The 26,182-nt window shown below is 35.6% G+C and overlaps 2 protein-coding genes across 2 annotated transcripts; one reads left to right on the forward strand and one right to left on the reverse strand.

The window, feature by feature from the left end:
* Positions 1 to 581: 581 nt before the first annotated feature.
* On the reverse strand, positions 582 to 12,452 carry LOC128177391 (regulation of nuclear pre-mRNA domain-containing protein 2-like). The gene is made up of 9 exons (XM_052844082.1): positions 12,077 to 12,452; positions 7,977 to 8,106; positions 7,464 to 7,570; positions 7,148 to 7,287; positions 6,280 to 6,406; positions 5,880 to 6,055; positions 4,939 to 5,143; positions 2,784 to 2,879; positions 582 to 2,682 (listed from the first exon to the last, which is right to left on the reverse strand). Exons 1-9 carry the CDS (start codon positions 12,237 to 12,239, stop codon positions 878 to 880), a joined length of 2,949 nt encoding a protein of 982 aa, XP_052700042.1. The 5' UTR covers positions 12,240 to 12,452; the 3' UTR covers positions 582 to 877.
* Positions 12,453 to 14,218: 1,766 nt separating this feature from the next.
* On the forward strand, positions 14,219 to 25,953 carry LOC128176448 (chondroitin sulfate synthase 1-like). The gene is made up of 2 exons (XM_052842802.1): positions 14,219 to 15,420; positions 21,843 to 25,953. Exons 1-2 carry the CDS (start codon positions 14,584 to 14,586, stop codon positions 23,379 to 23,381), a joined length of 2,376 nt encoding a protein of 791 aa, XP_052698762.1. The 5' UTR covers positions 14,219 to 14,583; the 3' UTR covers positions 23,382 to 25,953.
* The last annotated feature ends 229 nt before the right edge of the window (positions 25,954 to 26,182 follow it).

The following is a 26,182-nucleotide window of genomic DNA, read 5'->3' on the forward strand; positions in this document are numbered from 1 at the left end:
TTGCCCTTAAAATTTGTAGCTATCAACATAATATAGAGACACATTTTGAAAGCATTTCATTTTTTTTAAGTATTCAATCATAATCCAGCGTACAAGTTTTGACTTAAGCAAGTCAAAAACTGCTTTATGATCCTGGGGCTTTGTTCAAAGACCTTAACATCCTTAAGCATTTCAAACTTATGACCGAGCCTGTCAAGTGTATTTTATCACAAAATGCATCACCTATCGATAGAACCAATCATACCTTAGATATGGATACTTTCTCAAAAAACTTCAACCTATAAACTGCTGGACGCCGATAAAGAGGGTATAGTACAAGCTTCCCAAATTCATTACACTCAGCCAAAAGAGGAAAATTAAAATATAAAGATTTTCTGCTCAAATTGTGATATGCTTCGTTTAAATCTAAAAAAAGATCAGTAATTAAAATTGTTTTCTATTGGATATAATCTATACACTCAAAGATCCCTCACTCCAACCACATCTGTCATTACAACATATGGAACGTAGGGATATTTCATGGTATACTAAACAAGCAGGCAGGCAGTATGCACCAGATTTAAAAAGAATGTGAACACACGTTAAAATAAAAGCTATTTAATGAACAGCTTTTAACATCGAAGAAATTCTAAACAAAGAATGACACAATCATGATAAGATGATTTGACAAACAAATGAGAAAAACAGTTGTTATTATATTTGGAGTTTTTTCACTCACAATGATACAAATTTTGTGTTCCTGTACCACATAACCATACATCTCAAAGCTGCACAATAGATGTCTTCTCATGCATAGACATTCAAATTTTGAATATTTTTACATATTTCTTCCAATCAAATTTCTGCAAGACATAGAGAAGTGTAGCACTCTGAACATTCAGTAATAGTATGGCCGTCTATATTCATTGTACTGATCATGATAATGTCTAGGGGGAGGGGGCCCGGGCCTGTCCCAGTGGGGAGGTTCTCTATAGGGTGGGTCACGCCCCCCTCTGTATGGACCAGGTGCTCTATACCTAGGTCCTGATTGCCCCCCACCCCCTCGAACTGTGGGTCCGTAATCATCCCTATATCCCCCATTATCATGTCTTTCAAGTCTCTCATAGTTGTCCTCATACCTATAGTCTTTATTCACTGTTGGTTTATCTGGCATGCGGATGTCATCATGTTTACTCTGATAGCGGCGTTCTACTCTAACAGTTTCTATTTTTAGAATGCTCCCTTCCTCATCTTCCTCCCTCTGGTCTTCCCCTTCTGTGACAGAATTATTATTTTCTGCATTACTTGGAATATTGAACAGATTTGACTTTGCTTTATCGTTATTTTCCTCCATGACCGGTGGAGAAACTAAATTATTGCCAGCAGATCCTGTTGTTTTTCTTTTTAACTTCTCAAGAAACTCTCTATGATCATCAGGAGCACTCTTTGCTTTATCTTTCATGGCCGACTTGAATTTACCCTCTGTGGGTGAGGGAGGTTCACCAGGGGGTTTGGGGAGAGAAGAATCCTCTAAGGATTCACTGGGTGTTATTGGCACCTCCTTGAGACTAGATTTTCGGTTTCTTAGAATACTCTTCGGTGGTGGAGGGAGTGATGACACGTTTGTTGCTGGCGCATCAGATGCAGATGACTCCTCACTCTGGTCCCATGTCTGATTCCAAGACCCCTCATTCTGGTCTGTCCAATGCTGATCAGTTTTCTTGATGAGAGGATTCCAGTTGTTGACTGGTGAAGGCCCAGATGTGGGTTGGTTCCAGACAGACTGTGAGCGGTCTTGAGCACCTGACGGCAGGTTCCATCCAGGCGAAGGTTGATCCGATTTTGGAGCACTATGTGAAGTCCAGTTTGGAGATATCCCATCACCCTGACCCCCTGGAAAACCTCCAACTGGAGGAGCAGAAAAATTTGGTTGTGCAGTGAAAGGCTGGGGAGGGATAGGTGGACGAGGGTTCCATGCCTCTGGGCTAGAATTCTGTGGCCGCATAAAACTAGGTGGAGGAGCTTGAAGAGGGGGTGGTCTGACTGCACTTGATGGGGAGATAACTGGAGGGGAAACCATTGTGGCAGTTTGTGCAGATATTGGCTGTGGTGCTGATGGCCTAGAATTCATTTGTGAAAACATTGGGGGCTGCAGAGGAGGAGGTTGTGGGAGCCTTATAGGAGGGGCAACAGGTTGAGGGACCTGCTCAGGGTTCATCTGAGCTTTCCATTCTGCCCAGGAGTTGGGTGCCTCTATAGGAGGAGGCTGTATAGGCTGGGGTTGCTTCACACCCTCTCTGTTATGCTGAAACTGGGATTTCACTGTGTTTGTAAGCAAAGATAAATTCTGGAGAAAACTAGAACCTGGGGTGGAGGTTTGCGGAGTTTTAGATAGAATCTGAGTCAGAAAGTCGATTGGATTCTGGTGAGATCTTGGGGGTGAGTCCTCTTTTTCATCCATGACTGGAGTACAGCTTCCCTCATCCTTTGTTGGGGTACCTCCCTCTTGTTGTAGCACCTTAATGATTGTTGGTTTGGGCGGGATGTACACTGGGGGGTTTTCAGCAGGGAGGGGCAGCTGAGCTCTTGGATCTACGTTGTGCTGTATGTTGCTAGAGGGGGCAACTGGGTTGTGCTGCACACTGCCAGTTGGGAGGGAAGGAATCATTGTTGCAATGCGTGACTCTAAGGCATTTGGTCCTGCTGAAAAAATAAATACAAACAAGTTCACAGCATATACCTGCTTTATAAGTTATTGTGTAAAATTTGACTGTTTCATAGGTCACATCCATTAAAATATATACCAATATATTTCGACTTAGAGTTCATTGCTGCCTCTGGATCATACACCTCACCATGGGTTGGATTTGAGTTAACACTGCTGCTAGGCTGCTGTGTGGCTGAAAAATAATTATTAAATTGTTTAGAGAGAGTTTACATCATCTTTTCATACACTGACAGGTAAAAATAATTGAAACAAGAGGCCCAGGGGCCACATCGCTCACCTGAGCAACAATTACCTTAATTCTGATCAAATTAGCATTACAGTATCAAAATATCTTGACAACTGAGTACAGTAGATCTTGCTAAAAAAAAATCGAAAATCTGCCAATTTTTCTCCACCTCTTATTTTTTGGTAAATACCAAGCCCCTTTTGTTGTTGTACCTCTAAGATTTTTCTCCATTCCTATATACCCCCCCCCCCCATTTTGTGGCCCCACTATTCTCTAGGGAATCATGGTTTCATCAAACTTAAATCTACCTTTAATCTCATAACCTGTGCTTTCACACTAAGTACTGAGTTTTGGACCAAAAACTTTCCCAGAATATTTTTAAAGATTTTTTCTATATATTCCTATGTAAAAATTCAAACCGCCATCACTCGAATAGTCTTTAAAAAGAAGATTTTGAAATATTTTCTCTATATATTCCTAAGTAAAATTTCATCCCCCATTGTGGCCTCACCCTACCCCTGGACTATTATTTAAACAAACTTGAATCTATATGATCTGGGGATGCCTCCACTCAAATTTGGGCTTTCCTGGCCTAATACTTTTGAGAAGAAGACTTTTAAAGATTTTCTCTTTATATAAAAAGGTATCCCCCATTGTGGCCCCGCCCTACCCCTAGGGACCATGATTTGAACAAACTTGAATCTACATTATCTGAGGATGGTTACAAATTTGAGATTTCTTGGCCAAATAGTTATTAAAAGAATTTTTTTTAAAGATTTCTCTATATACTCTTATGTAAAAATTGATCCCCCAATTGTGTCCCCACCCTACCCCCGGGGACTATGATTTGAAAAAACGTGAATCTACACTACCTGAAGATGCTTCCATTTTAATTTGAGCTTATCTGGCCTAATAGATTTTGAAAATAAGATTTTTAAAGATTTTCTCTATATATATTCCTATGTAAAACCTGATCCCCCAATTGTGGCCCCACCCTTCCCCCAGGGATCATCATTTGAACAGACTTAAATCTGCACTACCTGAGGATGCTTCCATTTTAATTTGAGCTTATCTGGCCAAATAGTTTTTGAGAAGAGGATTTTAAAAGATTTTCTCTATATATTCCTATGTAAAACTTGATCCCCCAATTGTGGCCCCACCCTACCCCCGGGGACCATGATTTTTTAGCCTAATAGTTTTTGAGAAGAAGATTTTAAAAGATTTTCTCCATATATTCCTTTATACATTTTGATCCCCCAATTGTGGCCTCACCCTACCCCCGGGAACCATGATTTGAACAAACTTGAATCTACACTTCCTGAGCATGCTTCCAATTTAGTTTGAGCTTTTCTGGCCTAATAGTTTTTGAGAAGAAGATTTTTAAATATTTTCTCTATATATTCCTATGTAAAACTTGATCCCCCTCTTGTGGCCCCTCCCTACCCCCGGGGACCATGATTTGAACAAACGTGAATCTACACTACCTGAGGATGCCTCCACACAAGTTTAAGCTTTTCCGGCTGAATAGTTTTTGAGAAGAAGATTTTTGAAAAATACCAACAAATTTTTAATAATTCTCAATTATCTCCCCTTTAAAAAGGGCGTGGCACTTCATTTGAACAAACTTGAATCCCCTTCACCTAGTGGTGCTTTGTGCCAAATTTGGTTGAAATCTGTCCAGTGGTTCTTGAGAAGAAGATGAAAATGTGAAAAGTTAACAACGACAACGACGACAACGACAACGACGACAACGACAGACAACGGACAAATTGTGATCAGAAAAGCTCACTTGAGCCTTTGGCTCAGGTGAGCTAATAAATTTCTCTTACAATCATGTGCAAGAACCTGTTTACCATAAATAGCATTTGAAGTTAATACATCGATATTACTATACCAAAACACTTCAAACAGAGAAAAGAAAACAGGCCCTACTAGCCCTGAGGCCTAGACATAGAACAACATACAGAGAAAATAAACTCTCAAATCAACGCAGAAGCCAGCTTACCAAGAATGTTGTCCGGGGCAGCGTTGTCATCATCATCAAGCTCCATGTCCACAGCCTCGGTGTTGTCAATCTCCTCCAGGGGTGGGGTATTACCAGGGGAGGGGGCGTCGTAGGACGGGGAGGGGACAGGGCTGGGCAAAGACTTCATCAGTTCCTCCAACTTCTTACGTAAGTTATTGATTCTGGTTCCAAAGTTCTTATAGGCCTGACAAATTTAAGAACATAATAAAATCGATATTCTAATAGGTCTTCTGAGATATCAACAACTTTGCTTTCATAGTATTTTCACAGCTATGTTAACTAAACAAAGTTTGTTTTAAAGATGGACCAGGTATGTGTATTTTTTGAAGATTTGTCAATGACATGACCATTTATGTCAAGACAATTAAAACTCCCAAGCAAAGATTATGTTTGCTCAATTAAAAAGAAATAAAATTTCGCAGAGATGGACTGGTCAGTCATGTTTTTAAAAGACTGCTGAAGACAATTTTACTAAACTTGATAAAGCCCAAACACCTTAACCACATAATATACAATTATTTAATATGCCTTATAATTGCCCAACTTAATTTCAGAAACTTTAGTGACATTTACAATTCAATTCTTGATATTTCATAACTTTATTGACCAAGTAATCATCAGTCAAATCCCAATTAAACAGAACAGAGAGCCGTTATACTGGGTGTCATCTAATGTAGATTCCTTATTTTTTGCGAATACTTAATTCTCGAGATTTAACCGTTTTGCATCAAATCGCCAGAAAATAAAATCGCAAACACCAAATTTTTATCATAGTTTCATTTAGTTTGCATCTATCAGAAAAATAAAAGCGAGATTTTAAAATCTTCGATATGTGCCTCTTGCAATTTTACCCAAATTTTAATTCCTTTCATTTAATTAGAAATTTACAGTACTCTTTAACCATTCAAGACTTGACTTACATTAGCCACGATCCTGGCCTCTCTATACTGCTCGTCGTAGAACACTTGGCTCTGTTCCAGCATCTCAATCATCACCTTCTGTTCCATGATCTGCTGTTCAGCACTTGATACATAGTTCTCTAGTTTTGAACATGAATCCTCAAATTGTTGGCTGAATTGCTTCCCATGGGCTCTGTCTGTTCAAGATCAAATGTAAAATACAATCAAAATGGATCTCTAGCTATTTAGAATTTATTTCAGTCATAGCATTTAATACCAGGAGCAAGCATATACATTGTGATGGCACTTAAGAAAATTTAAACAAAATTTCAAGTTCAACACATATTACATATCATAGGAAATTAAATAATGCATTGTTTTATGAATTTGTAATATGACTTGGTTGAACATTTTGAATTACCCTTTAGTTGAGAAACTGCTTCCACACTTGAAGCATCCAGTTTAAGACTTGAAATCTGCTTAAATTTGAGTTCCACTTCTCCTTCAAGTCTTTTATAGCTGTTTATTTTTTCAATCATTATCTGAGGCTATAATTAAGATACATAAACATGATAAACAGGGTATAGTATACATAGCAAGATACATTACAATAAATTTACACAATCAATATGATAAAAATACAGCAGAACTTGAATATAATGAAGACGATATATAGCAAATTTACAGCTAAAATAAATTCCTATTCATATCTCTTCAAAGTTCTTTTATAAACCTTCAGCAAATTGTCGTATATTACAAATTGGCTATAACCACTTTACGGCTATAACAAAGTAAATTTAAGACCCCTGCTGGCAAAATTTTAATGTTATATTTATCATACCTATAACAAATTTTTCATTGAAGATACAAGAAATTTTAAGATGAATAAGAACATATAAAATATTCAAATTCAAATACTGATATATTATACAGATAATTTTAAAATTATGAAGTGAAGAGGTTTAATATATTTTTTCATAAATAGCTATGATAATTGATTTTATAGTTAACGATAGTTTGAAGCAATGCCAGGTGACTGTTTTATAACAAATAAAATTTCTGACAAACTCAATATAAACAAATTATAGTCATAGTGAAGGTTTTTTTGCTGTGGTCCCTTAAAATTCACAATAAATGAATTTGCAGTAAGGTGTGATGCCTTAATACATTAAACAAACTCTCATTCAAAGAGACTTAAAATCTTTTTGACCATGATTTTAAAAAGACTTATCAATTTCTAACATTTTGTTAAACTTAACACCTTAAAAAAGAAAATTAAACCTACTTACTTTGAATTCAGCAAGTATCTTTTCTTCATCTTTAATTTTAGCTGTTGGTTTGTAGGTCTGTGAAGGAGTCACAGGGGTGGATCCCACTGAAGTGGCAGGGCTGATGGCAGCATTAGCAACAGGGGTTGGTGCCGGGGATTCTGATAGAGTAATGAATGGTCAGCATTTCCACAGAAACATATGATAATGCAAACACTGCGAAATACTTTTGATATGCTTAAAAAATGATGTACACTTTGAGATTTGACCTGCATTTTTTTAAAATATAAATTCTACATGTATTAAATATAAACATACATCATACAAAAACTCCTACCTTTTGTAAGAATATCATTCATTTCAGCCAGGTAGGCTTTTGGAAAGATATTTCTTTCTCCCCAGATTTTCAGGATCCTAATAATGTTTGGTTGAATGGATTTGTCTCTGATGAACAACAGAAATAAACATTAGTATTACAGACTCAACAGTCAAAGACTAAACGTTACACAGAATGAAATGACATTCAGATAATCGAAAAAATCAAACTTTTGTGTGTGCAGTTTAAACATACTTTTTCAAACAATAATAAAATATTACAAACTTACATTGTTTGATATATATTAAATGATTAATATGAATGCTTTACAAAGGTTTAGTTCTACGTACATGTTGTGCACAAACAAAAATAAAATCAAAACACCTAGTTTAATCTTGCATGAAATATTCTAATTCCTCATAGTTTCATGTAGATCCAACAACACATACATGCTGTAACTTAGATCGTGACAATATCAGTGATAGAATAAATGTTCATTCATTGTGTAAAAAAAAAAATCAAAGAATCATTTACCGAGAATGAGCTAGTGCTTCTGCCAACACATTCTTAAAGCTCTCAATGTAAACACCGGCTTTTTTCCTTTTCCCATTTTGACACACATCATTGCACAGGTTAAACAATACAAGTTTATGCTTTGGGGATGCTGAAAAAAAAAAAAATTTAAAGTATTACTCTATTCCTATTTTTTTTAAATAAACTGAAATTTGCAATTAGTACATGTGTTTTCATTTGCATCAAGGTCAAAAATACAAACTATAAAGAAATAAACTATATCACATTTTAATCCAAGATGGATGACCAGAAAGAAGCACATTTAAAATACAAAACCCCTTTCATACCACATTCCTTTTTGTCAAAATATCTTTTTAAGGAACATGAACTACATGTACTGTGACCATTGATTGTTTGTTCTTTGATCCGCAATAAAATGAACAGGTACATCAGGCATTAATTGGTATAGACCTTAAAATAAATAAATATGTAACTAGTCTAAAATATATGACGTTTTTCCTGGCCTTTTTTAACAATTTTGATATATTACATGTCAGGAAAATGTCAGAACCTGAGCCATTACAAGAACTGGACATCTGCTCGATTTTAAATATTTGAGACTTAAATCAAATGTTCACTCACAACTAATTAATAAAATGAGGATATTACGGCTAACTAATAATGCTTTTATAGGTCCTTACATCCAATAAACAGACTATTGAACACATTCTTTCGATCTGTTGAGATTTGTTTTGTTTCATGCATTTTTAAAATCTTGCAAGAAAGTAGGTCAACAACACTATTGTTTATCCGTGTGATCATCAAAATGTGCAATAAAATTATATTACAAGCAGAATTATTGAGTTTAAATATATATTTATTTAAAGCGAGTCAAGAATTAGAGCCGATGAAATTCCAGTTTTCGTACTGGTGCTGGTTGAGCGTGGTTCTGACAGTGACTTATACCTAACATGTTAAATATCAAAATAGTTGAAAACTAGGGCTGGGACGATACTGTACTTAGCCGATTCGGTACAGTTATTTTACTATATTTAAAATGAGCGTTGCACAATTTACAAAAAGCTTTAGTCTCGTATACACTACTTTTTCATAAACAAGTAATCCAAACGTTTTCCACACTCTAGATTTAGCTTCATATTAACAGTTTTGACAACTTTACGAGGTTTTCCACCATCATTGTACTTTCATCTTAGGCGCGGACTAAAAATAGCCGATATATGAACCTCGGATATAAACAAATAAAAAACGTTCGCTTAGGTATCGTTGTATTGGTATCAGGAGAAAACGTACCCAGGAGAAAATGTACCCAGGAGAAAACGTACCCAATTTCTAGGGTACGTTTCCTCCTGGAGAAAACGTACCCGGGTACGTTTTCTCCAGGAGAAAACGTACCCTATGAAAATAATAAATATACTACTTAATAGTTTTTAATACTTTTAAATACTACTAGATGATACCCCGCTCAATCGCTGGATTTAACACTTTACACATTATAATCATATAATGCTTAATATGTTGAACCATATTTTTGTTCCTTTTTTGTATTATCTTTGTCCCATTTTTCTTTAAAATTGAAATTAAAAAAACCAAACTGCACTGCAGATTCAGAGGAACGGACGGGGATAAAAAATCAGGACTTCAGATAAAAGACTGTATTTTAAAAAACAATCATGGGGGGGGGGGGGGGGGGGGGGCATCCCTATTAAACATTTACGTAGAATACAATTATCTTTTCAACAAATTTATGTCTTAGGTTTACAACCAAGGTTTACATCTGTCGTGATACAAAAAAGTATAAAATTAAATTAAAACACGTTAGTTTATGCATTATTATCCATTTGCATACATATTTTTAACCAAACTTGTCAGGTTCAAAGTATCTGGCCGACATGTTAACTCGCCCTATATATAGGGCCATGATGTCAATTAGTCAACCCGTTTCTGGGCACCCTATTCTGGTAAGTTCTTTTCATTAATATTAAAATCGCATTAATTGTTCCATTTTATTTATTAACCTTTGTATTAATAGAAGTCCGATCCAAGGTATCTGCCCGCGATGCATGATGAACCCGTCCTACACTTTTCGTCAATTAGTCCATTCGCGTTCTTGGTTACCCCGTTCTAGAAAGTTCTCAAGCGAATGTGTATCAAAACTAAAATCGCCCACTAAAGAAACGAATTTACTCATTTTATTTATTCAACGTTTGTCAAATCTTAACTTTAATGTATTCTCTAAATAGGCTCACAGTAAATATATTCACTCTTTACGTTATCATTCAATAATATTTCATTGCAATTATATATTTTGATGCAAACTGTCCCTGACTTGGATCCGCCAAAGCGTGTCCACCACCTTACTCTCATTTTTGCTATTTCAGGCTTGTTTATCGAAAATGAAAGTAGGTTTTTGATTAATTTCACAATAATAACTTATCAGTTAAAATTCAATTATACCTTACGGACAGCATCACGCATGTGTTGAAATACCAAAGGTGTAAGCAAGTACTCTGGTGCAGGCGTTTTATAGTTTATTTGCAAAATGCCTTAATTTATAAGTATAGATTTTACACTAAATATTCCGGAAAGTATGAATTTTATAGATATATGAATTTAATACTTTATATATTTAAAGGGTTTGGACATATAAGATAGTTTTCAAATGCTACTTTTATGCATATTTTAATGCACAAATATATAGAAATGTATTCATTTATTTTAGTACGAATGACCTGTCATACATTGTTATCTGTCTACTTCTTCTAAGTTTTCCAATTTCCATTTACCGTAAGCCTTACATATTTGAGTATTTTTATGCGAGATCCCCTGATTGCCTTTTAATTATAGAGATAATCAATTAAATACCTGAACAGTTATTATTATGTAATGTTATGCATTGCCTCCCCGCGCTAAGGAGGTAGAAATATTCACTCCCCACACATTATACATGTCAGTGCCATCGGAAGCAAATTGAAAGTGGGGGAGGGAGGGTAGGGGCTAGACTTATAAGGATTATTTATTTAAAATGATCAGGAAATCACATATTTACTAAGACTGACTGTTCAGTGTGTTGTAGTTCATCTCGTAGTATTTTTCATATATATGAATCAAACAAATATTTAAAAGACTTGGACTTGATTTGAGCTAAAAAATTTCAACTTAGTTTTATAAATAATTTTCAATAGTTGATAGAATTTCAATGTTCGTTATAAGTAATCTCCTATAAACCTTTGAGACTTTCAAAGTATGGTCAATTCTTGAGACATTTCAGCAATGAAAACAAAAACTCTGAATATAGGTGACATATTATTTTTTTCGTTTATTTACAACCTATATATACATAAAACATGTAAAACGCGCTATCGACTTCTTGAGATACTCATCATTTAGTTTTCCAAATTAGATTGCAGTAAAATTCATTATTTAACGGTTTCCTTTATTGTGGATCAATTGCCGACTCAGGCGATGTTCGTGTATGTGAATGTAACAAATTATTGTCTAATTAAACAAAATTATTATCTTAATAATTTATGTACGTGTTATGTATTTAAAAGTAACAGCAACATTTGAACAATGTTTATTGTATATTTTATTTTGTTTCATCCAAGAATATTTATGAAAAATACGATTTATTATTTTCACAGGGTACGTTTTCTCCAGGAGAAAACGTACCCGGGTACGTTTTCTCCTGGAGAAAACGTACCCCAGAAATTGGATACGTTTTCTCCTGGGTACGTTTTCTCCTGGGTACGTTTTCTCCAGCATTCGTTGTATTAATGGTAAATGTATCGATCCAAATATCGTCAAAATAAATACCGTGATGCACCGGTGCATCGGTGGATCGTCCAATCCCTATTGAAATGGCCTGGAAAATGACAGATATTTCCAACTAATCTGTAACATGTACATAAAGTACCTCGCTGTTTCAAACAGCCAACTTACAGTTAATACTTTTATATACATTGCTCTTAATTTTAATCATTTTATGCTGTAAATACATGCAGATAGTGAACATTTTCCAAGATCTTTAAATCTAACTGCATGAGTCTCAAGTCGCCTAAAAGTTGCACAGAAAACATATTACTTTCAGTTTCACTGCTTACCTTTCTTGACTGTCTTTAGCCACACTTCTGCCACCCGTTTGTGGTGAGATTTGTGATGAATTAACCAAAGAGATAAACTCTGGATGCTGTCCTGGGTATTAGTGACGTTAAGCATCTTCTTCTCTAAATTTTCCTCGCTCATTTTATGAGACGGAGACGCCATGTTTTGTCAAGTTTATGTATATTCCAATTTTAGATGCGATAATTTACTGGTGTTCCTCAATGTCTACACAAATGCATTGCAGATTGAAAGTCCAAAAACGTTAACGTTGCCTTATCAGCATTGCTATGTATTTTAAATATTATTTTGACACTATATATCCAAAAAATGATTCTTGTTGCAAGATTCACTGTGGTCAACCATATTGAAAATCAAGGTTAGTCTAACACCCGAAAATGTTTTCAAACATTTTTGTTTTTCAAACCCGACTTAATTTCATTGAACCCATGTGCAGAACCCAGATTATAGATGAATACGGCCAGGGACGTATATACGTCCCTGATACGGCATATAAGATTATCGATATATGCTTTTTGTTCATTTTTTAATTATCTACACAGATCATTATATATTGGGTTGACATGTGAAACGATTGTCTACAATGTATTCACCGAAGCCTTTTACTGTACACTCTCCTGTGCAGAATTTTGAATGTATGAGGCTCAGAACCTGGTAGAGAGTGTGTGAGAGGGCAATCGAATGTCAAAATTTACATAAGGCAACCAACTGATGAATTTTAAAACTGCAAATTCTACCGAAATTCGTTAACAGTCATAAGTATCAGGTACACTCGTGTTCGATTAAGACACATTTCGAGATGACTTTTTATTTTTATTTAAATGATCTTAAAAATCATGATGTAAATTTAGCGATTTTTCAAATTGATCAAATAAATTAAAAACGAAGAAAAAATACATACACAATCTGTTTAAACGACTCCATGGTTTTTTCTTACATTCATAGAAAAAAAATACATGCATACATACAAACTGTATCACTCATGGGATTTTGATAGTTACCAATTCAATGGTTAAGCAATATATACGAGTTGAATTTTCATGTCGGAAACGTTTATTGTATAATTGTAACCGCGGTGCTAAAATGACAATAAAGATAATGACATTGTTGAAAATTTTCTGTAAGTCATATTTTTTACTGGAAGCCCTGATTGAAGAAATCCAAATTGTCATCCTGTAAAAAAAATTAGTTTGCTACATGTATAATTACCTAGCAGAGAAATCTTTCTTCTCATCAAATTTTATAATTTTAATTTTAATAATCATAAAAGGTTTCATGTAAAACTATCTTAAACAAGGTTTAGCAGCAAAACTCTAAAAATTCTCTTTGTCTACAGGGAGAAAAATGTTATCAAATTATAACACACCTTTTATTGTGTGTTCTTATATTATAAATGTACATATTCGTTTACAATTATACTTAAGTGTCAACATACAAAGATATGTCAATTTTGATTTTTGATATTTAAAAAGTACACTTTTTTCAATTAGTGTGAAAAAAATCGCATCTTACTTATGTATCGGAGTGAATCGTTAAAAGAAAGTGAAATTTTCATCTGGTCTCTCATTCTGTGATTATGATATTATTTTTATTGTACCTTTTGAACATGAGTGCATATATGCGTTACTGCATAAAGAATGTAGAATACTTACATTCATATTATGCAATGTAAAATGTATTACACTGACGCTTTCATCATTCATATGTAAACAAATGTATTGTTATAGAACAATCGCAATACCATACAATGAATATTATAAAATAATTTGCTTTAGTCGAAAATGTTTAAATCAACTCCCCTGTTAAACATGATCGAATGTTTTGATATTGATTATGAAGATAAGTTGAATAAACGTGTGTTATCAACAATAGAAAAGAAAAATGTTACTAAAATAATTATGATTAGAATTCTAAAATATACTTATGATAAGAACTTCATGATTATGATTAATCATAAATTTCTTCGATCACTTTGCAATTTATATACATGAAACTTTATCAGAATTTTATATTCGAAATACAATATTCAGATTAGATATGAATAGTCCTTTGGTTCCATTAAGGTCCATTTGTATAAATCGACGTACTACGTCAGTTAGCTGTACCGGAAGTCTTGACCTGGTGACCTGAATAAATTTACTCTTCATTCATAAGTGTGTGTACTCAGGTGAAGCGTGTGATCGTCCGAGAAAATGTTACAAGAGTGGCACCACTGTCTGTGTAACCTGGTCAGGGGTGACACGGGATCAAACACAGGTTACAGCGCCCAGTCAGGGCAATGAAAACGTACAAGAGGAGTCGAAAGAAAATCGTCAAGCGTGTGAAACACGTTTAAATCGGAATCGTTGTTTATATTCCTGATCATAATTTGGAGTTCTCCCACGGGCAACATGTTTCGTAAAAGTATAATCTCCTTGTTAACTTTAGCGAAGCCAGAACGAGTTGTAGACTCACAGGATTAACATTCAATGATTTACATAGGATTACAATGGCGAGAAGATATGGCTGTCGGTGGAAACTTCAAAAGTTAGCCGGCCTTGTTTTTGGACTTTGTTTTGGAATTTTGCTTTCTTCTTGGTGTCGTCATAGTTTATTTCCATGTGGAACCCAGAAGGACCGGTGCTGTATACACATCAACTACCGTGTTAACATAGCTGTAGAACATTTCCATGTACCGGAACAGCTTCCCCAAAGGACACTACCAATAATCGAAAACAAAGATTTTCAACTTGACAAGTACATTAAACCAGAGGAGAGAGGATTTTTGTTAATTGGTGTTATAACTGCTAAGAAGTTTCTTGACACTCGTGCTGTGGCTGCCTTTGAAACCTGGACCAGCACCTGCCAGGGATTTTGCCGAGTACTCTTTTTTTCCAGTGAGGGTTCTTCCTCTCATAAAGTACCTGTCATCAGTCTTGATGGAGTTGATGATTCCTATCCACCCCAGAGAAAGTCGCTGCTTATGATTAAATACATGCATGATAAGTACATCAATAACTTTGAGTGGTACATGAGAGCAGATGACGATGTCTTCATTAAAGGGGATCGCCTTGAAAAGTTATTGCGATCTATCAATAGCTCTGTGCCCCAGTATATTGGGCAGGCAGGAATTGGTAAAAAGGAAGAACTTGGGAAGCTGTACTTAAACAAAAATGAGAACTTCTGTATGGGAGGACCGGGGGTGGTGTTCAGTCACATGACCCTGAGGATGATGGCCCCACATGTTGGAGAGTGCTTACAGAACCTGCTGACCACTCATGAGGATGTGGAGGTTGGGCGCTGTGTCAGGGACCACACAGGTGTGTCCTGTACCTGGGCATTCGAGGTAATTAAACATCTAATTAAACATCTGAAACTCTGAATTATTTAATAATTGTTTTAGGATAAGGGAGCTATGTACTAGTCTTAAGGTAGTGATTTGCATTAATTTTTTGGAGTTTTTCCAAATAAGTCTTCAAAGCAGATTATTGAATGATATTTTTCAGTCCTATCAAACCCATTAGCTGGTGTAATGTATCATTAGAGTACAGAACATAATTTTTAAAGAATATCTGGTTTCTTTTGAGTCGAATTGAGTGGCCTTTTCCAAAGGGATTGCATCATGTGAGCGAGTTTAATGTTTTGCATCAAGTAACGAACACCACAGTAGTTTAACATGTACTGGGAAACATTTAGCTTTTGTAGTGCCAGACAGATAGTCAAAAGTCAAACAATGCCATTTCCCTGCTTTTCAGGGATTTTCATTATTCTGTGTTTTAATCTGTCCTATCAGCTTGCCATGAGCTATTTTTTAAGTCGTTTAATTTGTAGTTCTGCATGTGTTTTGTACTGTAATTCTGTGGTTTCTTTTTCTGCAAAAACTAAAACATTGTAGACCATTTAAGGATCCTTACTGTATCAAGGGCAATAGTTGACAGACTTATGTAGAAGCATTCCAGACATGCATATTATTTTCTCGTAAGAAGATTAATGTAGCTTTTCTCATTATAAGTTTCGGGTGTCACCTCAAAAGAGTTATTTTGAGTTCTTTTTGACACGTTTACTACCTGAGCATTGATGGCTGAAGACAGGTGAATTATGACAACGAGCCATTGTCAGCAAAGTTCACTGCATCCATACCTACAACAATGGCCTTCATTATTTGGGCATTTATGTGTGGTATGGTGTATTGTTACCAAGTTATTGTCCAGGGGGGTACTGGGTAGCCAGGGTTGAAGCTGTGAGTTTCTGACATGGATAAGCGTCTCATCAGAGCAGGGAAATTCTCTGGGGCAGTCGTACGAGGGATATTAGCCAATGAATTCTTCATTCCCAGACAGTTTTATGTACAGGAAGTGAATGAACTCCCGAAGTTCATCTCAGTTCCCTCATGGACAGATTTAATGAGTTTCCCATCTCTCTTACACTCAAAGGCACTTTTTCTTTGCCTATTTATTTCTTTCAAGATGCATAGGAGATGCATTTTATTACTAATTATTTGAAATATTAGGGCATTTGTACCTCAGTGACCATTAAGTATACATGTGGTCAGACAGACAGACAGACAAATTATGTGCAATATTTCTCACTAGTAGTCTTTCATAAAAGCTTAATATCTACGTGTGTATGGCTGACATTTTACAAAAGCTCTGTGAATACGGTAATTTAGTGTTTGGATTACTGGCTCCTTTCCTAATTGAATTAATTCCCAGACATTAAATGTCAGTTGAAATTGACCTATGTGCCGCAAAGTTGTGAAAATTGCTGAGGTTTTGGAGTTTGCGTAATGACTGGGCCAACAAAAGTGTTTCCAGACTTTTCTCTGTAGTTACTCCCCATAGCAATTACTGCATACATTGTGAATCCCTCCAAAGTTGGAGTCTCCAATTCTGGGTTCCGAGAGAATGCGATTTAATCAAGACTGTTAACTTTTTGTTTCCCACACTTGATGTTAGTTTACTTTCAGCCTTTAATTCACTATGGTATTCATATAAAGACATAGGTACCTTACCTATAGTGCATTTTGCTCAGAATTTATGAAATCTCAATTACATGTATTTGAAAGTGTATTACAAAAGTCGTAATATTTTATGGATATATTTACAATAGATCTAGAGTCATAATTGCTAAAAAGTTCACTGTTTTGCTTCATTTATATTAATTGCTTATTTTTTGTGTCTTAACATTTAAATTTGGCAACAAATAAAATATCTATATACTATGACCATGATAAATTTATCTCCAATTCATATCAAAGTTACGCAATACATATACGCAAAGAGCATGTAAACATATATATATATATATAAATAAATAACAGGATGATTCATTGCCATTTTATCCCCATGGATCAGAGCAGGCATCTTTTTTTTTAATTTACTCTTTATAGTGCCTGGTTACAAGGGTTTGATCAAAACAGATAATCTGGGTAAATATGTCACAGACAATGTTCACGAGTACTTTCCCACAGCCAAGCCTTATTCTCGTTCATAAATTTTCTGTCAAAAAGGATTCGGTTATATCCTTGACTTTTAGAAGGTACCCGAAGTTTACTTTTTTCATTGACAAACACCTTGAATAAAGTTTCAGGTGAAAGTTTGATAAAGGAGGCAGGTAGATTTGGAAGGTGAATGAGGTTTTGAGATAAGCCGGTGGCACTGAAGAAGATCTGTAAATTACATAATCTTATTGATTCCCCTGACTCATGTGCCAGGAGATAACCCAAATTTTGCTGTTCAATTCATTTTTCTTGTCAAACAAATCTCCAAGCTTATACAGGAAACTGAAAACTGTCAAGGAAATAGCCCAAGACATTTAAACACACTCTGAAAAGCTAGACAGTGCAGAGAGAGTTGTAACTTTTATAATTAGCCGTATAATTAATTACCAATTTACCATATACAATTTAAGAACAGTGGTGGTGTGACAGGCGAGATTAAGTTGTAACAGACACTGCGGGAAAGAAGTGCTGACTGGGCAGTGTCAATCAGACGGAGGTATAATCCACGGACAGAGACAGCCACTGGGTCACATAATAAAACTCCTCTCGTAGCCTATTTTCTGTGGCAAAAACCATGTTATGAGAAGGCATTTTTTTGATTTGGCATACATAATCCAGGATTTGGGTTAACATTGTAACCCAGACACTTAGTTCCCTATTATAGCGAATTTAAAAACAATAAAATCGTGATTTGTTTCCAGTTCTACACACGTGAAATTTGATTGCATGCTGGGATATTGCGTAGACATAAATGACTTTGAACACTTTAGAAGTCTTTAGAAGTGACATGTTAATAGCTGTAAAGTAATAAGGAATGCTTGTACATTGAATGTGGGTCAGTAGGCTGTTGTGATTGCCTCAATGAAAGATGTTGATATGGTTTGATAGGTTACAAAATCCAGCCATAGTGATATACCAGTTCCTTTTTTAACTGCATAATTTTCTCAAACATGAGAGTGTTTTGTAGACAGCCAGAGTATCGTAACAATTTTGAAGCATTTGAAAACAATCTCGATAGAAACTCAAAGAACCCTGCTAAGTCAGGTGCTGCAGACTGTGGAGGATTACTTCAGAATCGAGTTACAACTTATAGTTTGACTGAAAACCGTTATGTTCACGTCTCAACTGTAACAATCACGTTTCAACTGGTTCTATCATAGAACAGGTCTGTAACCTGACTTGACCTATAGGGGCAGGTTTTGGGGGAAAATCAGATGAGGGCAACAGCTGCCTAATTGCCCTACAGCACTGTAACACACTATTGATACGGGGAGACATTGACCCTGGGAGGTGTTTGATCCCCAGTGTTAGAGTGCACAGTCTGACTGACTGGCCAGTTTATAGATCTATCAATCTAGTAGCAGCAGCACCATATCGTCACTCACATAACCTGGGGAGTCTGGTATGACTTCACCTGTTCAGTGGGGTACCTATTTTGGGATGTCAATATTGGGTCTGTTTTTAGTTTTAGAGGCGCTGAGTAATTTTGTGCATTACTCATTCATTGTGGTGGTGTATTTTAGTTCATTATAGGCTGTAACTGATGAGATAATTTCTAACACGTAGCAAACCTTTATAAGACCCTGCCAATAATATGTATACCTACACCTGTAGGCTAACAATGGTCCATTTTGAAGTGCAGAGATTGTGTAACACTTATTCTACAAGAATACTAGATGAGGTAGGGACTTGAGAATGTGATAAAATGAAGAGCCAAGAGAATGGCTGGTTTGTTGCTGTATGTATAATCCAGCACCTTAGTCCTGGGTGACAGAGATAATCCTGATAATTACCAGGCCGTACCTGGGATCTGTTCCTGACCAGTTTTATCGTTAGCTGGGAGGGAGTGCCTTCTTGCTAATGGTATCCCTAAATACCAGAACCACGCAAACTCCAGTCTCTGTTTGGGATAAGCTGCAAGGAGAGGATTGTTTTGATTTACTTTCTGAAGTCTGATGATTGCAATGTGTAAAGTAGACGCAATAACCAAATGTGTGAAGTTTGGTGAAATTCTAGCTGTATTAAAGGGCTTAGTGATGTAGAAAAAATGCAAAACTCCTTTTTTCAAGCTCAATTTATTTTAATTTATTGTACATGTAACATGTTTATATAAAACTCTCTCTCTCTCTCTCTCTCTCTCTCTCTCTCTCTCATGCACTTACTGTAGTGCATAGGGGATGATTCAGTTTGTTACAGTACATTTAAGATTCTTCTGGCACTTGACTGAAATGTTAGTTGACTCAAATAATAAACCTACGTACTGATAACAATAATATCTGTGAGTTTCTTGGGCGCTATACCACTGTCCAAATTTTATATAGAGGGATAAGTACATGTATTCATGTCAATGGAAAACCAGAAAAATCATGAAGCAACAGCTGGCCTCCAGTATTGTTTTATGCCTGATGCATTATTCCTATCCAAACTCTTCTACTGAACCTATTAGACTACCCTTTCAGGAAACCTTTCTTATAGCTGTCCTGCTGTGAGAAATCTGTGAAACCACAATAAATGGTCTTTCTAATGATAGCTTGAAATGCCAAACAAACAAGATTACATTTTGTTTTGATAACATTCAATGTTAAAATGATCACTTGTTAAAAAGAGGTATCTTGCATGTTTAAAAAACCATCAAAATCAAATATTTAATATTTTTTTTAAAGAATGAAAATGATAGATTTCAATAAATTTTGTTTACTGATAAGCAATAAACCAAAGCTTTGGAAAAACTTAAAATAACATTTGATTTGAACATATTTTATTGTGTAATTACACAAGAGGGTTGGAAACAAGTTCTTACAACTTACGTGTACCTCTCCTATATAACATTTGTGGATCCACAAGGATTTACAAGATCATTTTTATGGTATAGTTACATGTAAGAGTTACTTGATCATTAGTAGGTTTTTTTTCAAATCTACAGAGGAGTGTTATGGAATAAGATTGATTTCTGTTCAGATGACACAGTTATCATGACTTCTTCCGTAACCAAGACTTCCAGTGTGTTTACCATCTGAACTTGTCAAAGAGGTTTTTTCAGGTCTCTTGTCTGTTCAATTTTTGTTGATGCATACGCTATTTAAATCATTTATTTTCATTATCACAGTTGGGCACAATTTGATAATGTGCGTTATAAATCAGAAAATGCAGCTTATAAAAAGTTGAATTTTAATTTGCTCACAGACTAAAAACATGATTTAAGTTTTTCTTTTTTGTCAAGATAATGTTTCACCGACCTAGTAATTAGCAGTATTTTTAATAATGTTCATGATATGGTTGACAGACTGAGTAGAATTTGAACAGGGACATTTAGTGTGATTAATTTTCCATTGGTAGGTTTATGCCATGTATTGCTCACCTTGTCTGCCACAGATTTAATTGATATGCAATTACAGCTTTAATTTTATAGAAATCTTTAGACTTCCTTCAATATCAAGATCTTAAGAGCCAAATAATCTTGATTACTGAAAGGAATTGCTTTACTGGGTACAATTGAGTACGTCTATCCTTGAACCTTTTTTCCTCTGAGGGCAACATTGAAATGCCTGCATACAATGGTGCACCCCTTTGTAATTAATAAATTAGCAAATGTTTTCGGTATTGGCCATTTAAATTGATCTAGCTGTTACCAGCACTGCATTATTCTTGCTATGCAATCCTGTTTTGAAATGTATAAATTTACTGTTAATAAAGGGCAGTGTAGGTGGACAATCATAGACTTGTATGTACTCATTATTTGAGACTAAGTTTAATGTTCCCTGAGAATTCCTTATTAAAGGCAGGCATTAGGAAACTATTTACGTCATAGATTTATTATTCTTTCTTCTATAGCCTGCAGAATGCAAGGTGCACCGGTGTCATAAAGCACTTGCACACCCCCTTGTTTATTTGTTGTGATGCATTCTATAGAAATGCACATGGGGGTCAGATAAGTCTGTGGTAGGGATTAAATTTACTCTCGTAAAGAGGAGAATTGTACAACTGTTCTGTTGAGAAGTCATTTCCTCTATGTAAAAGGAGTTAAGACACTTATGTTTGTTGCCCGTACGTACCACATGCATTGAGTACAACTGGCTTATAGATGAAAGGGTTTGAATTGGCACAATTAGAGCAGCTAGATATTATCAGTTTAATGTTAAATCTGTGTGACCTTTATGACACATACTTCATTAAAACAAAGTCTGATCAAAGAACGACATATGTGCAAAACATCAGATTAACTCATTAATGTTGGTGTAGTTAATGAATTCATGTTTCATCCATTTTAGATGCAGCGTCTGTTCTTCCAGAACTACAAAGAAGAGAAGGGATCTTTTAGAACAACTCTGAAAGATAAGGCTGTTAAAAAAGCTGTTACGCTGCATTCAGTCAAAGAACCCAAACAACAGTACAAAATACACAACTACCTCAAGTCCCTGCACATACAAGATCTACAACAAAAGAGCCTATCGCTAGAACGGGAGATTGCTAACATTGACCGTATGTTGGGGACCCAAACCTCGACCGGCAAGCAAGGGCTACCGCCCAGTCTCAATAAATTTGTACCCAAGTCTAAATCGGACATTCTTTCTTGGGACTATCTTTCAAAAGCAATTGTCTCACACAAAAATCTTAATCCACGTCATGGGATAACCTTCCCTCTTAAGGTGGCCCTTGATGATGTCATCAGTCAGGTGATTCAGATTGTGAATCGAAACGCTCGACAGAAGGGAAGGACAATTGACTTCAAGGATCTGTGGTATGGTTACCGTAGAGTGAACCCCGTTCACGGGGCCGATTATGTGTTAGATATACTACTTACCTACAAAAAGCATACAGGTAACAAAGTGACCGTCGCAGTGAGGAGACATGCATACCTACAGCAGATGTTTGGGGAGGTCAATATCATCGAAGATCCCTTCACTGCTGGCTACCCGTCACCCTCTGATGAAATAGAATACCCTGTTCTGTTCAAACAGTTTGGGGCAGGAAATCAGACTAGTCTTTCATACATTGCCAATAAAGTAGAAGAAGTCATACATTTTATTCTCCCTCTGATGGGGAGGCTTAATATTTTCAAACGTTTCATGACCAACTATGAAGAGGTCTGTTTAAAAACCGGTGCCAAAACACAGCTTCATGTCATCTTATTCAATGACAGCAATGCAGACATTCTTATAAATGTGATTGGAGGATATCAAAAGACGTATGGAGGCGAAAAAATTGAGGTGATATTTGCAGAGGGTGCTTTTGCTCGTGCTAAAGCGCTGGACCTTGGAGCAGTTCAGTGTGATCAAAATGACTTGTTATTTTTTATAGATGTAGACATCACATTCACTTCTAATATATTACACCGAATACGCATGAACACCAAGCAGGGGGCACAGGTGTATTATCCTATTGTGTTTAGCCAATATGATACCTCATTTCTATGCAATTTTTACAAAATCAATCCATGTCACATAGACAATTTCAATCTTTCTATGGATGCAGGCTATTGGAGGAACTTTGGCTTTGGGATAGCAAGCATGTACAAGAGTGATTTAGAGCTGGTAGGAGGCTTTGACACCAGTATACAGGGCTGGGGAAAAGAGGACGTAGACTTGTACACAAAGTTTAGTGAGAGCGCAGTCCAAATACTCCGTGCTGTGGATCCGGACTTGGTTCACCTCTATCATTCTGTCCACTGTGATTCCGAACTCAACGATGCCCAAATGACCATGTGCATCGGTTCCAAATCAGCAAGCTATGCCTCAATGCATGTCTTAGCAGATGTGATTCAACGAACACCAGAAATTTTAAATCGACAACCTGGGTCCAGAAGATGACGCTATAATTTATGAAGTTGTGCTACGAGTTATTCATAATATGTGTGCAAGTTAATGTCTCCTGTGAGAAATTTTACAGACTTTTTGCAATGAAAATGTGTGAGTGTTACTGTATATGTAAATGTGATTATGTCCAACAAGGTAGTTATTAATGAGTTGCCAAGGAAATCAGGAGGGTACCTTAATTCTTATCTGACCAAGATTTATTTTTTGTTGATAAAGTAATTAATTTTGGGAAATGGGGCTTGTTTTGATGTTGATAGATTTAGCTCATTAATGTAACAATGTACCTAGTACATTATCCAGAGCAGTATGATTGTAGTTGTATTGAATTAGCTGGAGAATTAAGTGATAAGCTTATGTGTTGTAAAGGTTAGCTAGTCATTGTGACCTCAGATCTGTAAATATCAGTCAATTTATTTATGGCTTTATTTTTTACTCTAAATTGCCAAATGGTTGTTTACGTGTTGAGAGAGAACTTGCTATGTACATTTACCTTGATATGAGTGTGAATTTTCAGATTTATCTGTGCTCTTTTTGAACTTGATTGTTTTTGAGAACATAAGACCTATACTGTCTTGAGTGAACATTTAGGGGTAAATTTTTAAAAGTGTTATTACTGTAAGGTGGATACACATGGGGTATATGATAAAGATCCTAATGTCCATCTTAATTTTTCTGCAAGTATTGGAAGGATAAAAGTTTATATGAATACTGCAACACAACTACTTTTTCCAAGTGTTAGTAAAGCATAGTACATGTAGAATCCATCTAAGTAGTAGAGATTAGTCAGACCTTATCTCGGAAACAGCAGGAATCAAACCCTATGGGCATCAAGTGCACACAAGTGTGATGGAAAAAAGGGGGGGGGTAGAGTGGGAACTATCTAGTCATTATATAAATATATCACACAAACTTCACACATGTCAATCATTTTCACTCCGTTTTTATCATCTGCATATTTTTGATGTTCATTCAGGCTATTTTGAGCTCCATAATATATTCCAGAGAATTTTCTTAACCCTTAAATTTGCTCCATTAAAACAGGTTGTGTATTGAACATTGCCAATTTTAAATGCTTGATTGCTTCACATCTAAAGGTTGAATTTTTTTCATGGAAGAGAAACATGTATAGTTTTAGGATGTGAGAGGAATCAGTACACTATGTGGCAGTAATAGGTGTTGTTACAGATGGGTGTGTGTAAGCATGTGCTCATGAGTGTCCGAGTGCTATACAGGGGTTGCTTTAAGTGGCCTAGTTAGGTTAAACATTGTCCACTACAAAGAAATGACCTGAAAAATGCCACCCCACACAACAATTTAAAATCTCTGTTGAAAGCGATCATGAGTCGGACACCCCAGGCACTTGGAAGTCAGTGGTGTGTTCCAGACCGCTCTCTGCTGACGTTAATAATGTTGTTTTTATTAGTTTACCCTCCTTATCACTTCATTCAGAGTTCTTGTTAAAACATTTGTAAGGTGCCTTACTGATTTGTTGATATTTGTTCTTGGTGACATCAAAATCTATGCATCGTTATATTTTTGTACTATTGTTTATATATACACCAGTAGTATAACATCCAGATATAACACATAAGTGTATATCTCAGTATTGGGGCCAGGCAGATGAATTTATAATCAAGTATCCATTATTTTTCCCTTAGTTTCTGTCTCAGATACACAATTTTACCTTTGTATTTTCCATGGTGTAATTGACACCAGCTATTATCAACAACCCCAAGGGTATTTTGAACAAACTATCTATATTTATAAACAATATGGCCAGAAGTAACCAATCTGCCCAAAAATCTGGGTGTCTGTGATAGATGATTTATACAGTAGAGATTATATTAACTAAAGGAAGGAGGAAGCATTTTTAAAATTTTTATCAAGTTTCAGATTTTTCTAGATTTACAACTGGCATTACAATTTTATTTGTAGAAAATGTTGAAATGAATTGTATTTATTATCCTTTATTTCCTGCAATTTTTTTCAGCAACCCAACACCATATATGGCTTGGCTGACCACAGTTACCATAGCAACTGTTTTCAATCTATATTCATAGTATTGTTTTATAGTATTGTCTTGTTCAATCATGAACTTTTTTTGATGTACATTTTGCCAAATAAATTTCACTCCTTGACAAGTATGAACTTGAAAAAAAATGAAATGGCTATTTTACCATAATCATGCAGTCTTTTAGTACACTCTGAAGTATTTTAGCTAAAGAGGATAGTACTATCGATGCAAGTTAAGTATTGTTTGTGATATCATGAAATCCACCTGTCTATACATGTATGCTTTTCACAGTTTTAGAATTTTCTACATCTTTGTGTTTTGTAATGCATGAAACTTCACTGCGATGCATGATTTGTTCATCTTTGAGGATTTAGAAAGTAAGGATTTTTTATTGTAGTATACCATGTTTAATAGTTCATGGGTGTTTTGTAGAAAACTTTAATCATAAAGTTTAAAAGACCATGAGTGTCAAAGCATTAATGTGTTCATCTTGATTCACAGCAAACAGTGTTTTCTAATTATGTTGCAATAAAGCTGTTACTATATTTTCAATGATTTTGTTAATTTTCTCAATACCACTTTTACATACGGTAATTCTTTGTTTAACCATAAATTGATCTAGAGGGTGCCAGGGGGTCCAGACACCCCCCCCCCCCCTGAAAATTTCAAACTTTTTAAATTCACATAGTAAAATTACTGAAAATAGGCCTTGGACCTCCCTTGGCAAACAAAATTATACCTCTGGATCCTCACATGGCAAATGATTCACAATCTAAGAACT

This window comes from Crassostrea angulata, chromosome 3 (genome assembly GCF_025612915.1).
Source record: "Crassostrea angulata isolate pt1a10 chromosome 3, ASM2561291v2, whole genome shotgun sequence".
NCBI classification, from domain to species: domain Eukaryota; kingdom Metazoa; phylum Mollusca; class Bivalvia; order Ostreida; family Ostreidae; genus Magallana; species Magallana angulata.